This window comes from Bombina bombina, chromosome 6 (assembly GCF_027579735.1).
Source record: "Bombina bombina isolate aBomBom1 chromosome 6, aBomBom1.pri, whole genome shotgun sequence".
In the NCBI taxonomy this organism is placed as follows: domain Eukaryota; kingdom Metazoa; phylum Chordata; class Amphibia; order Anura; family Bombinatoridae; genus Bombina; species Bombina bombina.
Genome location: NC_069504.1, coordinates 55538598 through 55555210, shown reverse-complemented (window position 1 = coordinate 55555210; position 16613 = coordinate 55538598). Strand labels below are relative to the sequence as shown.

At 37.8% G+C, this 16613-nt stretch overlaps 1 protein-coding gene across 1 annotated transcript in view; it reads left to right on the top strand.

Moving 5' to 3' along the window:
- Positions 1–278: 278 nt before the first annotated feature.
- Positions 279–16613, top strand: part of ASB13 (ankyrin repeat and SOCS box containing 13) — an 86741-nt gene continuing 70406 nt past the window's right edge. Inside the window, exons 1-3 of the mRNA XM_053716406.1 lie at positions 279–422; positions 5274–5461; positions 12132–12282. Coding sequence (XP_053572381.1) covers positions 356–422; positions 5274–5461; positions 12132–12282 — 406 coding nt within the window. The 5' untranslated portion in view covers positions 279–355. The remainder of the gene's footprint in view (positions 423–5273; positions 5462–12131; positions 12283–16613) is intronic.

Sequence of the window (16613 nt, the reverse complement as noted above, 5' to 3'; positions counted from 1 at the left end):
ATTAGTGGTGATCATCAACTAATGTTCACAATTAAAAGTCGACGGGAAGTTAGTTCGCTCTAAACGTTTAATTTATCAATGTAATTACTAATTGCATTTGTGTTTTATCGTGGTTTGAACTACTTTGTAAAAATAGCATTGATCAAGACTACTGCGGTGACGCAGATACAATTAATAGAGTTGTAAAGGCATCTGGGACTTGTAGGCAGATGCCACGTATGCACTACAGCTCCCACTATGCCTTGCGAATCTACTCCTGTCATATCATATGACCTGAACTGGACAGTTTCGTCAACTTGAATGATCACGTGAGAGACGTGGATGCGGTAGTATCGACTGTTCGGACCTTGTTGTCATGGCTACGGGAGCAGCGCCAGTCACCGCCCCCACGGTGTATAGCGGACATATAATCGGAGATATCGGTGGGATTATCGCGGATCTCACTGCGGATGTATTGTTATGTAGCTAGGGGGAATAACTTTACTTCTGTAGTGTTGCATAACATAATGTAGTCACATATCACATATGTGCGATTACTCAATTTTTAAGCAGATCTCTACAGAGACAATATGTAGATTCAGTGTGGTGTTTTAAAAACAAGCATGTAATAGCTAACAAAACGTATATAGATGCTCGTAAATAAAGTAGTTTCATAGACCAGTGGTTTTAAACCACGGTCATCAAGTACCTCCAACAGGACAGGTTTTAATTATAGCTGAACTAGTGCACAGGTGAAATAATCAGCTGATCAGTAACACCATGGTTACTAACCTGCTCTCACCCATGAGATAATTATTTTACCTGTGCACTGGTTCAGCTATGATGAAAACTTGGCCTGTTGGGGGTACTTGAGGACCGCGGTTGAGAAACAATCCTCTAGACTCTACATCGAGATATTACATTTGTTGTGTCAAGGGAATATAGATATAGAATTATATTATGCACACTTATTATATATCACTGATGTTTATTGGAGGTATGGGCTTGCAAATTGTGCCTTTGCCATGGACCCAAAACATTCTTGAGCGTACATCAATATGGTACATCATAATATGCTTGTTATCAAGTGCATTAGTATTTGTATGGTGCTCAAGAAATGACTTCTTTTTTTAAAGATTACATTTTAAGATTATTTTCATATTAAAATGGTATACTGTTTTTTTAAAAACTGGTTTTCCTGTCCAAACAACAACAATCCATATCTTTAAAGGGATATGACCCCCCAAAAAAATCAATAAATAATATAAATATATATATATATAGTTAATTAAAAAAGCATACAATTTCTCCCCTGAATTTACTTCTATTATTAAATTTGCTTAGATCCCATGATATTCTGTGTTGAAGAGATACCTAGGTAGCCATCTGGATCACTAAGTGGCAGAAAATAGTGCTGCCATCGAGTACTCTTGCAAATGTCAAACATTCTTGCAAAACTGCTGCCATATATTGCTCCAGAAATGGGGCGGCTCCTACACACATGCCTTTGCTTTTCAACCAAAAATACTAAGAGAACAAAGAAAAAAAAAAGATATACATTAGAAAGTTTAAAATCACATGCTCTATCTGAATCATGAAAGAAAAAAAATTGTATTTCATATCCCTTTAACCTCTTAAGGACATATGACAGAATTTTTCCGTCATAAAACGATTGAGCAAACTGAAAGCTGTGTCCTTAAAGGGTTAAGCTTGTGAGGTGTGTCACTGTCATCCTAATCAGATAGTTTTACTCCTATACACCAAATGTACACAATCATATATTTCCTCTTTATTTCAAACTACAAATTAACCGCATTAAAGGGATATGAAACCCATTTTTTTTTTCATGATTCAGACCGAGCATGCAATTTTATACAACTTTCTAATTTACTTCTATTATCAAATTTGTATTTGTTCTCTTAGTATTTTTGTGGAAAAAAGTTCAGGCGCGTGCACGTATCCATTAGCAAGAGCACTAGAGGGCAGCACTATTTCCTGTTACTTAGTGCTCTAGATACCTACCTAGGTATCTCTTCAACAAAGAATATCATGGGAACAAAGCAAATTTGATAATAGAAGTAAATTGGAAACTGTTTTAAAATGGTATGCTTTGTCTAAATCACAATCATTTTTGGGTTTAGCCACCAATTAGCAAGCGGTACCCAGGTGCTGAACCTAAAATGGGCCTGCTCTTAAGCGTTCAGTCCTGCTTTTCAAATAAAGATACCAAGAGAACGAAGAAAAATTAATAATAGGAGTAAATTAGAAAGTTGCTTAAAATTGCTGATCCATCTGAATCATGAAAGAAAAAATGGGTTTAATATTCCTTTAAGTAGGAAGAAAATACCTATCAGTATGTTAGTTACATCTGAAAACTAAAACATTCTATTTTGATCTTCTATAATATTTTTATGGACCAGGGATGATAAGATGCCATTACCCTCAAATAGGTCTAATGGTATGTAAGCCACATGAACAGAAATAAGGGTCTTACACCCCTCAGTGAATTTTGTATGACAGGGTTTGGTTTTATTCCCAACGCTTATGGATCTATCATTTGTGGTGGCCAGCAGGGAGTATCACCCCTTATTTTAAAGATAGGGAGACTTCCAAAAGAGGGGTCACTTGCTCCATTCTTATGCTATTTTAGTAGTGAGAATGCCATATAAATACCTGTTGGATAGGTAAATGCTATTTATTTTAAGAGCGTTTTATGATTATAGCTTTGGAGCCCCTGCACCCATAAAATGAATGCATTAGGCAAGTGATTATCATTTTTATGGTAAACACTTTCTAATGACAGGACTTGAAAACTCATTGGAAAAGTTTCATCCTAACCTTATCCATTAACTTAAAGGAATAGTAAAGTCCAAATTAAACTTTCATGATTCAGAAAGGGCATGCAATTTTAAACAACTTTCTAATTTACCTTTGTCATCTAATTTGCTTTGTTCTCTTGTTATTCTTAGTTAAAAGGTAAACTTAGTTTGGGTCATATGCTAATTTCTAAGACCTTGAAGGCCGCCTCTCATTTGAATGCATTTGAAAGTTTTTCATAGCTAGAGGGCATTAGTTCATGTGTTTCATATAGATAACACTGTGCTCATGCACGTGAAGTTATTTAAGAGTCAGCACTAATTGCCTGTCAATGGAAATACATCTTACTAATTGCTGAATGAGAGACCCAATGTATATGAGAAGTTGACAGAGCAGAATAGCAAATAATCTGACTTGTTTATTGAACATTAAACCCGATATATATGGGAGGCTGATGGTACAGAAATTGACTTTATCCGTCTTTTTAGCTGAACAAGAGACCACATGTTTATGGGAGACTGGCACAATAGAGAGAGGATTAATCAATCCATACCTCTGGGGATGGAGCTGCATGCCTGGGGGGCGGGATTAGACATGTCACTGTGTTGACGCACGTCATGGGTGGTGTCAGTAAGTCACTGGTTTCACTTTTGAAACTGGGACATTTATAGGAATGGCAAAGCTGTAGGAGGGATGTACTCTCAAACCATTACAGTCCTTCTATATTCGGGACAGTTTGGAGCTCTGCTGATCTTGCTCATTTATTGAACAATAGACATGATTTTAATGAGCTATATATGGCAAGTTGACAAATCAGAGGAGGGCCTGTTAGTGTAGGCTTTCAGTGCTACAAGTCCAGGGTCCCTGCACTGGGTAGTTTGGTCCTCTTCACTAGACCATCAAGACCCTGCTGCCATCAGTACCCTGGATAGCGCTTGCCGATTGGTGGCTACATTTAGCCATCAATCAGCAAGCGCTACCCAGGTGCTGAACTTAAAATGGGCCGGCTCCTATGATTTCATTCCTGCTTTCAAAATAAAGATACAAAGAGAACGATGAAACATTGACAATAGGAGTAAATAAGAAAGTTGATGAAAATTGCATGTTCTGTCCGAATCATGAAAGAAAACAAATTAAGTTTAGTATCTCTTTAAAATGTAGAGGGCACTGCCCATGAGTTACCATCTGATGTAGAGCACCTTGTAAATGACAGGTGGGCTTGTCAGTTAACATTCTAAAGAGAATACAAAAGCAGGAGTGTCAGGGGTAGCAAAGTATCAATATGGGTAGTTAATGCAGGTTTGTGAATGTCACAAAGATTTTTTCCCCCCTCAAAAGTTTAATATCTTTAAAAGTGATGCTTCATTAAATTGTAAAAAATTATAATTTAAAAGTCAATATTAAAGGGACATGAACCCCAACATTTTTCTATGATGTTTCAGATAGAGCTTGTTATTTTAAACAACTTTCCAATGTACTTTTATTTTCAAATTTGCTTCATTCTCTTGCTAGCTGAGTACATCTGTTGCATATTTGTGCAACCACCAATCAGCAGATAGCTCCCAGTAATGCATTGCTGTTCTTAAGTCTTCCTAGGTCCGAATTTCACGTTCCGATGTAAACAAATTTAAATTCCGCAATTGTGCACGCAATTGCGGGATTTCAATGATGGGATTGGGTCAGGGGGTGTCCCTATGATGTTAGGCACGCCCTTTAGACCGCGATCACATCCAGTAAGCACCGTTGGCTTTAGGACATCCAAACGGCTAGGACGTTATTTTCTGTCCTAACGGAACTAAAGCCCAGCAAATGGTTCATTACTAGACCAGCACAACTATATCAGAAAAAATAGTTTCACATGTAGAACATAGGGAGTAGGGGGTAGTAGAAAAATCAAAACACAATTTGCATTCAGTTAAACGTTCCTTTACATTAAATGGATAGGAAACCCCCAAAAAATCTTTTTGTGATTAAGACAGTGCATAACATTAAAAAAATAGTTTCCAATTCATTTCTATTATACATTTGCTTTGTTCCTATGATATTCTGTGTTAAAGAGATACCTAGGTAGGCATCCAGAGCACTACAAGGCAGGAAATAGTGCTGCCCTCTAGTGCGCTTGCACATGGATAACATTCTTACAAAACTGATGTCATATAGTGCTCCAGAAATGGGCTGGCTCATAAGCATACGCCCTGCTTTTCCACCAAAGATACCAAGAGAACAGAGACAATTTGATACTAGAAGTAATTTGAAAAGTTATCTACATATGCATGCTCTAGCTGAACCATGAAATAAATATTTTGGGTTTCATGTCCCTTTAAGTACGTTTGTTACAGATGAGGCCGTCTAGGGATCTCACATAATGTAGTAGAATTATATAGTGGTTTGAATAGTCGGTAAATGTTTTCTAAGAATTGTTTTACATATGGAGTTATCATTCTCTTTAAACTAATAGCTGTTGTCTTCTTATCCAGGACAATGGGTCGATAGAACGCCGATTCACGATGCATCAAGACAGGGCCACACAGTGCAACTGAAACAGCTGATTGAGAGTGGGGCTTGTGTGAACCAGGTTACTGTTGACTCCATAACACCTCTGCACGAAGCTTCTCTTCATGGTCACTTTCAGTGCGTGAAGATGCTGCTAGATGCTGGCGCACAGGTGAGTAAGCGCACGAACCAAGACTACTCTTTTGTAGTATTAAGTTCATACAACAGTCGGGAAGACAGAACATTAAGGACCAGATTACATTAAGTGGAGCGTTAACTCTGCTAGAAGTAAGCTTTTTGTGTGCATCAAGGCTCGTATTACAAGTTGAAAGTAAACAGTTCTCACTTGCGCGCTAACCCGACGAGCATAATTGCTGAACTTAGAATATTGCTCTTGCAATAACGTATTTGCCCATAGAAGTCAATAGAGCAAAAAAAAGTGGAAAAAACCCTACTCGCGCAAACACGATCGCATATTCTCAGGTGCACTAGCCTGACATAAAAATATGAATACTTCACATTCCACTGTTTTTCACATTGCACAATATGTCCTATTTATTTATAAATACATACAGTATCTCACAAAAGTAAGTACACCCCTCAAATTTTTGTAAATATTTTATTATATCTTTTCATGTGACAACACTGAAGAAATGACACTTTGCTACAATGTAAAGTAGTGAGTGTACAGCCTGTATAACTGTGTAAATTTGCTGTCCCCTTAAAATAACTCAACACACAGCCATTAATGTCTAAACCGTTGGCAACAAAAGTGAGTACATCCCTAAGTGGAAATGTCCAATTTGGGCCCAATTAGCCATTTTCCCTCCCCGGTGTCACGTGACTCGTTAGTGTTACAAGGTCTCAGATGTGTATGAGGAGCAGTTGTGTTAAATTTGGTGTTATCGCTCTCACACTCTCTCATACTGGTCACTGGAAGTTCAACATGGCACCTCATGGCAAATAACTCTCTGAGGATCTGAGAAGCATGGTGCTGGGAGTGTCATGGTCTGGGCCTGCATGAGTATTGCCGGCACTGGGGAGCTACAGTTCATTGAGGGAACCATGAAAGCCAATATGTACTGTGACATACTGAAGCAGAGCATGATCCCTTCCCTTTGGAGACTGGGCCGCAGGGCAGTATTCCAACATGATAACGACCCCAAACGCACCTCCAAGACGACCACTGCCTTGCTAAAGAAGCTGAGGGTAAAGGTGATGGACTGGCCAAGCATGTCTCCAGACCTAAACCCTATGGAGCATCTGTGGGGCATCTTAAAACCGAAGGTGGGGGAGTGCAAGGTCTCTAACATCTACCAGCTCCGTGATGTTGTCATGAAGGAGTGGAAGAGGACTCCAGTGGCAACCTGTGAAGCTCTGGTGAACTCCATGCCCAAGAGGGTTAAGGCAGTGCTGGAAAATAATGGTGGCCACACAAAATATTGACACTTTGTGCCCAATTTGGACATTTCCACTTATGGGTGTACTCACTTTTATTGCCAACGGTTTAGACATTAATGGCTGTGTATTAAGTTATTTTGAGGGGACAGCAAATGTACACTGTTATACAGGCTATACACTCACTACTTTACATTGTAGCAAAGTGTCATTTCTTCAGTGTTATCACATAAAAAGATATAATAAAATATTTACAAAAATGTGAGGGGTGTACTCACTTTTGTGAGATACTGTATTTCTACATATATGTTTTGCACAAATATATATTTATATATATATATATATATATATATATATATATATATATATATATATATATATATATATATATATATATATATATATATATATATATATATACACAGTGGGGCAAAAAAGTATTTAGTCAGCCACCAATTGTGCAAGTTCTCCCACGTAAGAAGGTAAGAAAGGCCTGTAATTTTCATCATAGGTATACCTCAACTATGAGAGACAAAATGTGGAAACAAATCCAGACAATCACATTGTCTGATTTGGAAAGAATTTATTTGCAAATTATGGTGGAAAATAAGTATTTGGTCAATATCAAAAGTTCATCTATATATCCTTTTTTGGCAATGACAGAGGTCAAACGTTTTTTGGAAGTCTTCACAAGGTTGTCACACACTGTTGCTGGTATGTTGGCCCATTCCTGCATGCAGATCTCCTCTAGAGCAGTGATGTTTTGGGGCTGTCGCTGGGCAACACAGACTTTCAACTCCCTCCAAAGATTTTCTATGGGGTTGAGATCTTGAGACTGGCTAGGCCACTCCAGGACCTTGAAATGCTTCTTATGAAGCCACTCCTTCGTTGCCCGGATGGTGTGTTTGGGATCATTGTCATGCTGAAAGACCCAGCCACGTTTCATCTTCAATGCCCTTGCTGATGGAAGGAGGTTTGCACTCAAAATCTCACGATGCATGGCCCCATTCATTCTTTCATGTACACAGATCAGTCGTCCTGTCCCCTTTGCAGATGTTGCCACCCCCATGCTTCACAGTAGGTATGGTGTTCTTTAGTTGCAACTCAGCATTCTCTCTCCTCCAAACACGACGAGTTGTGTTTCTACCAAACAGTTCTACTTTGGTTTCATCTGACCATATGACATTCTCCCAATCCGCATCTGGATCATCCAAATGCTTTCCAGCATACTTCAGACGGGCCCAGACATGTACTGGCTTAAGCAGGGGGACACGTCTGGCACTGCAGGATCTGAGTCCCTGGCGGCGTAGTGTGTTACTGATGGTGGCCTTTGTTACGTTGGTCCCAGCTCTCTGCAGGTCATTCACTAGGTCCCCCGTGTGGTTCTGGGATGTTTGCTCACCGTTCTTGTGATCATTTTGACCCCACTGGATGAGATCTTGCGTGGAGCCCCAGATCGAGGAAGATTATCAGTGGTCTTGTATGTCTTCCATTTTCTAATTATTGCTCCCACAGTTGATTTCTTCACACCAAGCTGCTTGCCTATTGCAGATTCAGTCTTCCCAGCCTGGTGCAGGTCTACAATTTTGTTTCTGGTGTCCTTCGACAGCTCTTTGGTCTTCACCATAGTGGAGTTTGGAGTGTGACTGTTTGAGGTTGTGGACAGGTGTCTTTTATACTGATAACAAGTTCAAACATGTGCCATTAATACAGGTAATGATTGGAGGACAGAGGAGCCTCTTAAAGAAGAAGATACAGGTCTGTGAGAGCCAGAAATCTTGCTTGTTTGTAGGTGACCAAATACTTATTTTCCACCATAATATGCAAATAAATTCTTTCCAAATCAGACAATGTGATTGTCTGGATTTGTTTCCACATTTTGTCTCTCATAGTTGAGGTATACCTATGATGAAAATTACAGCCCTCATCTTCTTAAGTGGGAGAACTTGCACAATTGGTGGCTGACTAAATACTTTTTTGCCCCACTGTATATATATATATAGGTATAGATATATGCATATATATATATATATATATATATATATATATATATATATATATATAGGAATATATATTTATAAATGCATAAAACATATTCTGCTATGTGCATAACATTGGAATGTAAAATATTTACAGTGAATACACAGTATAACACTTTATTAAATATGAATATTGCATAAATCTCCTTTCACATGTTTTTCATCTACTTAACAAAGGGCTCCAATGCAGTTATATATATATATATATGTGTGTGTACATATGTATTTATGTGTTTATATGTGCATATATGTCTGTAAATACATATATACATATATAAATACATCTCTACACACACATATATACATATACAGGTATACCTCGCTCATACAGCGGGTTAGGGACCGGAGCCCCGCTGTAAAGTGAAAACCGCCTTAAAGCGGTTTTGTCTTTCTGTTATCTTGCCAGTGTGCTTAAAAACTTAAACACATGTTTGAACTAACTTTTATTAGGAGTGTAATAGTGCTAAGTTTAGTTTAACACTAGCACAGCACACTATTCAATAAATACCGTACCTGTAAAATAGTGACAATTACTGTAGTACAATTTGCCAGACTATAGCACTGAGACACAGATTGCACTGTAATGCTGTAAACAGAGTGACCCAAGCATAACAGAATGGTGCCAGTTACTTTTCTCGCAATCTCAAGAAGATTACAGCACTGTTTCAAAATCCTTAGAGGTTGAACTTCAGCTCCACAAAGCGCTGTATTAGCGAAGCGCTGTAAAGTGAGGTATACCTGTATATGTACTGTATGTATCTCTATGTTAAAGCCCTTTGAATTTCTTTTTTTTTTTCTAACACCTGAGGCCTCATATTTTTGAGCCCTTATAACTTTTTTATGCAATTTAAAAAAATATATATTTTTATTAGATTGTGTTATTATGAGTGTAACTATACTTTGTATTTTTTATGTTTTTTGTGACCTTTTTGGTTTTGTAAAACAGTTAACCAAAGCTCACACTACCCGACGTGCGTTAACTTTAATTGCACTCAAGCAATCACGTTTACTTTCAAGTTTAATACGAGCGAAAAACCTGACGTGCGCAAACAGCCGTGATAAACCCCTTTTTGCTTGCACGTAACTGTTAGCGATCCACTCGTAATCTAGCCCTTTGTGTGTATAAAGCAAGTAATAGGAACCTATTCCCTAATTCACAGTTTTATTTTCTTTAAACAATAAATCGGCGAACAGGAAACTGGCTGTAAATGAAGGAGACTTCAATTGAATTAAACTTCTGTTGCTTTATTAAAAACTGTTCCACACTCAAAGCACAAGTTGCACACACTAGCATGTTTCTTCTGGGCTGAGTCCAAAACAGTTATTCTGAAAGTTCTTAGAAAACCATACTTCTATTATAGAATTTGCTTTATTTTCTTGGTATCCTTTGTTGAAGTAGCGGCAGTACACTACTGGGAGCTAGCTGAACACAGGCGAGATAATGACAAGAGGCATCTATGTGCAGCCACGAATCAGCAGCTAGTTCTCATTAGTGCATTGCTGCAAATGAGATAAAACAGAATGGAGGGGCGCCTCATGTGTGGTATCATCTATTAATTAACGAGTCACAGAACTATTGCCAAATGGGTACTCACAAATTTGGAGAGCACACTTATGTGCTGGTAGGGGCGGGCTGCAGAATTAGAAAGGTGTAACAGCTCACCCACTTGAAGGCGCTTTTGGCGTAAGATGGTGGTGCTATAAGGGAGACAAGAAATACGGGCACCACATGTGCAGACTATTAATGGTACAACCACAACAGATTCCTTAATGTGGAGGGTACTCACATATTCCCAGAGCACACCAATGTGCTTGTAGAAGCAGGCTGCAGATTGGTAGAGGTGTGGCAGCTCACCCAAACTCTAGGTATCTTGATATTTGTATGATAATGTGTTCACTCAGGTGCTGGTCTGGTCTCTCATAGGTGAACAATGGCAGATGGTGGGTAGAAATGAATCCACTCAAAGGATAAAAGATATATCCAAATTTATTTAAAAAAGCATAAAAGTTTAAAAACAACAGCACAATGATTGCTGATGAGAGTGGATAACAGGGTGTCCAATAATCACCCAATCATGCAACGCGTTTCACGGTTCACAGACCGTTTCATCAGGCATAAAAAATCATAATAAATCATGCTACCCTTCACTGCCTTATATACCTCACTAATGAGGCAGTGAAGGGTAGCATGATTTATTATGATTTTTTATGCCTGATGAAACGGTCTGTGAACCGTGAAACGCGTTGTATGATTGGGTGATTATTGGACACCCTGTTATCCACTCTCATCAGCAATCATTGTGCTGTTGTTTTTAAACTTTTATGCTTTTTTAAATAAATTTGGATATATCTTTTATCCTTTGAGTGGATTCATTTCTACCCACCATCTGCCATTGTTCACCTATGAGAGACCAGCCCAGCACCTGAGGGAACACATTATCATACAAATATCAAGATACCTAGAGTTTGGGTGAGCTGCCACACCTCTACCAATCTGCAGCCTGCTTCTACAAGCACATTGGTGTGCTCTGGGAATATGTGAGTACCCTCCACATTAAGGAATCTGTTGTGGTTGTACCATTAATAGTCTGCACATGTGGTGCCCGTATTTCTTGTCTCCCTTATAGCACCACCATCTTACGCCAAGAGCGCCTTCAAGTGGGTGAGCTGTTACACCTTTCTAATTCTGCAGCCCGCCCCTACCAGCACATAAGTGTGCTCTCCAAATTTGTGAGTACCCATTTGGCAATAGTTCTGTGACTCGTTGTTAATTAATAGATGATACCACACATGAGGCGCCCCTCCATTCTGTTTTATCTTATATAGTACTACCTGGACCATCCAGTGAGGAGGAGGCAGCCGCTACAGCAATCGTTATCTTTTGAAGAACATATAAAGGACTGTCTAATTTTTTCACAATTGCAAGTGTATTTTCACTACAGTATCTAAGAATTTACTGTTTTCTGCCTTTATTGTGTATATACTCATCTATGATAGCTTAACATTGCCCCATCATATATACTTTTGTTCTAGATTAATGATTATACTGCATCTTGAGCGCCCCCTTCAGTGATTAGGTTTTTACAGTATTGCTGCAAATGAGCCTACCTAGGTATGCTTTTTCACAAAGAATGCCTAGAAAACAAAGAAAATTAGATAATAGAACAAAAATTTAAATTTGTTTAAAATGGCATTATCTCCCTGTATCATGAAACTTTAATTTTAACTTTACTGTTCCTTAAAATGTAATTTCAAAACAATATGCTTTATTGGAAACCAGTCCATTTCTATTTCTTTAGCATTAATTGTTTTTCAAAACTGTATGTTTGATTTAAAATTGTGGACCTAGATTTTTCTGATTGTGACGTAGCTTTAAACACTTTTCTGGTTATTCTCTTTGTCTAGGTGGATGCAAGGAACATAGACGGAAGTACCCCACTGTGTGACGCCTCCTCTGGTGGCAGTTTGGAGTGTGTGAAGCTCCTTTTGGATCGTGGTGCTAAGGTCAATCCCCCACTATTTACAGCTTCCCCTCTCCATGAAGCGTGCATGAGTGGTGAGTGGTGTTGGTTTATTCATACTCTGTCCCTTAAAGGGACAGTCTAGTCAATATTCATCATTCAGATAGGGCATGCAATCTTCACCAACTTGAGCTTGGGTGGGGTGCTTTAATATGCATTTTTTAAAGAAATGGAGATTGACCATCTTTCATTGGTTAAATCATCCCACATAAAGCAGGAATGATTCAACCCATAAAGACAAAGCATTGTAGTGTTAGGGCCAATGAACATTGGGACACATTTTAAATTGGTGGCCTGCTAAGCAGAATATGACTGTGTTGTGTGACTAAGGTCCCAATTTTAATATTAAAGCAAGTGTTCATTGCAGGCAGTTTTTGCAGCATTTGAAAATGTCTTGTTTATTTGCAAGTGAATTGTGCTCAAATACCCCCTGTTTTGTGTGTATGTGTGTATATATATATATATATATATATATATATATATGTATATATGTGTTTATATATATATATATATATATATATATATATATATATATATATATATATATATATATATATATATATATATATATATATATATATATAGTCCATATATGCAAAGTGTAACAGCACCACAGCACAGTCTTGCTTCTTAGAGGTGAAAAATTCTTTTATTGAGGTACAACAACCATAAAAAGGCGACGTTTCGGACCTACATGGTCCTTATTCATGCATAGTTAAAATACAACTGAACAAACATTTAAAAAGGGTATCAGAACCAATCAGGGTTTAGTGCTGTGAACTAATTGATTTAACTCATACCTGTCCAGGTATTGCAATTTGCTTTACTTGAGTGCCCCCTGGTGGCCCCAAAACACATAACATTTTAAAACAAAAGAATATCTTATAAAAACAAATACAAATCATAGTCCCTATTCAGACCATAAGGGTGTAAAGCAGAGCTTTCCAAACTTTTCATGTTGGTGACACACTTTTTAGACCTACATCATTTTGCGGCACGGTAATTAATTCAGTTGTACTAGCAAAAAAGAGGTTAAACTAACATGTTTTAAAATATACGGACACATACATAAATTATATAATAATAATAATAATAATATGTATTTACAAGTAACAGTATGTATGTGCAAGTATTAAAAAAAAAGTTTAATAACACACCAATAGCTACTTACTATTTTAATTTGATTTATGAGGTTGATGGGATGAACACAATTTCTGAATATTTGGTAGAATATTAGATAAAGGTACTCACATTTCGTCATCAAGCATTTTTAAGCTTCCACTTCCTATCCAGATATCAGGAGCAGCAATGCACTACTGGGAGCTAGCTGCAAAAAAAAACCCTCTGACTTCAGCTCAGCGTTTAAGCTGCCGCCCTCAGAGCTCCGTGGGGACTACTGCCCATGCTGCAAACACACTGCTGTTCCACTCACTGACTACACATGCAGTCACAAGCCAATTAAGGAGACTACACGTGCAGTCAGGAGCCAATGTGCCGCCAAAGCCGCCAATGGGAATAGTTTCAGTTCCCACTGAGCTGCGCCAATTGGTTAAGATGATCTGTGACCCGCTAGGTATCAATCGTGTCAACCATGTGATATGCGTAGCAGGCAGGCGGAAAAGTAGGAAACCAAAATATTTTTATTTATTTTTTTAAATGTAAATTAAAAGAAATTAGTGCTGAAGCAGGGACACACCTACACACTGCTGCCGACACACTAGTGTGTCCCGACACACAGTTTGGAAAGCACTGGTGTAAAGTATTCAAACGTTTAATCCACCATACTTCTTTTTGTTTTAACTTTAATTCCCTATTGCCCCCTCTTCTATGTATGGGAATATGGTCTATAATTTGAAAGCGGAGTTGGCTAACTGTGTGTCCCATTTGTGTGAAATGTGCAGAAACTGGTAATGACAAATCTTTAGATTTAATAGAGGCCTTATGTTGGCTGAACCTATCCCTGGCAGCCTGGGTGGTCTCGCCAATATAACAAAGCCCACATGGGCATTTAAGTAAATAGATTACATGATTAGTCTGGTATGTATATAATCCATTTATAGTGTATTGTTTCCTCTTATCATTTTGTGCCAGGTATTTGCCTTTAATTATAGAGTTACATTGGGCGCAGTGCAAACAGGGATAACATCCCTTATTTCGTGTAGTTAGGTAGTTAACATTAGATGGTTTAATGGTACCTATATCGGCACTGACAATATTATCCCTAAGATTTTTAACCCTTCTGTATGAGGGCATAGGGGGTAGTTTGAAAGATTCTACTTCTGGATTATATTTAGACAGTAAGTGCCAATATTTTCTTACTATTCTAAAAACATCACTACTCAGATCACTATACTCCATAGAAAAGACCAATCTGTTAGATCTACTTACTGTGCTGTTTTTAGGATGTTTTTTAGTTTGTTTTCTTTGTATTTTGTCTACCTCTTCAATACTCCTAGCTACTGTCTCTTCTGGATATCCTCTTTGGATAAATTTATTGCCCATAGATTTCAATCTTTCTGGCAATATCTCTTGATCTTGAACTATTCTCTTTGTACGCAATAGCTGGCTCCTGGGTATAGATCTGAACACTGTTTCTGGATGAAAACTTTCATATCTTAGCAATGTATTCCTATCTGTTGGTTTGGTATAAAGATCAGTGCTCAGTTTTGTGCCTTGCTTATAGACAGTAGTATCGAGAAAGTTAACTTTTTGATGAGAATATGTAAGTGTAAATCTAATGCCCACCATGGAGGCATTAATGTCCTCAACAAACTGAATTAAGGACTCCAATGAGCCCCCCCTATGCCAAAAATATCATCTATATACCTTAGCCAGAGCTTACAGCTACTGATGAATGGCTGACTATTGTAGACAATTTGTTCTCAAAACCACTCATGAACAAATTGGCATATGAGGGGGCTACATTGGAGCCCATTGCTGTCCCTCGTTTTTGCATATAATATGTGTCCTGAAAAAGGAAGTAATTACAGTACAATATCAATCTTAGCATGTCGTCAACAAAATCAATCTGAGATGGATTATATAGTTTGCTTTCACTTAAAAAACTTTTGACAGAGATACAAAGTGAACTTAGAGGGATTTTAGATAGAGCCTGGGGACGCAATATTATCTCTAAAGAGATTTATGAATTCTTGTTTAACAAATTTCCAATAACACCAGTTTTCTATACATTGCCCAAAGTACATAAAAACCTCACACATCCACCTGGACGCCCTATTGTGGCTTGTACTGATTCTGTGTTTTCTAACACTTCAATTTTTCTAGACAAGATCCTCTTTCCTTTAGTCAAACAGCAAAGATCATTCATTAAAGACACAAATGATTTCCTAACAAAACTTGCAGGAGTTGAAATAGAGGATACATGTTTAATTTTTACACTTGATGTGGTAAATCTCTATACTTCAATTCCACATGAGGCTGGTTTAACTACTGTCAAAAGTTTTTTAAGTGAAAGCAAACTATATAATCCATCTCAGATTGATTTTGTTGACGACATGCTAAGATTGATATTGTACTGTAATTACTTCCTTTTTCAGGACACATATTATACGCAAAAACGAGGGACAGCAATGGGCTCCAATGTAGCCCCCTCATATGCCAATTTGTTCATGAGTGGTTTTGAGAACAAATTTGTCTACAATAGTCAGCCATTCATCAGTAGCTGTAAGCTCTGGCTAAGGTATATAGATGATATTTTTGGCATATGGGGGGGCTCATTGGAGTCCTTAATTCAGTTTGTTGAGGACATTAATGCCTCCATGGTGGGCATTAGATTTACACTTACATATTCTCATCAAAAAGTTAACTTTCTCGATACTACTGTCTATAAGCAAGGCACAAAACTGAGCACTGATCTTTATACCAAACCAACAGATAGGAATACATTGCTAAGATATGAAAGTTTTCATCCAGAAACAGTGTTCAGATCTATACCCAGGAGCCAGCTATTGCGTACAAAGAGAATAGTTCAAGATCAAGAGATATTGCCAGAAAGATTGAAATCTATGGGCAATAAATTTATCCAAAGAGGATATCCAGAAGAGACAGTAGCTAGGAGTATTGAAGAGGTAGACAAAATACAAAGAAAACAAACTAAAAAACATCCTAAAAACAGCACAGTAAGTAGATCTAACAGATTGGTCTTTTCTATGGAGTATAGTGATCTGAGTAGTGATGTTTTTAGAATAGTAAGAAAATATTGGCACTTACTGTCTAAATATAATCCAGAAGTAGAATCTTTCAAACTACCCCCTATGCCCTCATACAGAAGGGTTAAAAATCTTAGGGATAATATTGTCAGTGCCGATATAGGTACCATTAAACCATCTAATGTTAACTACCTAAC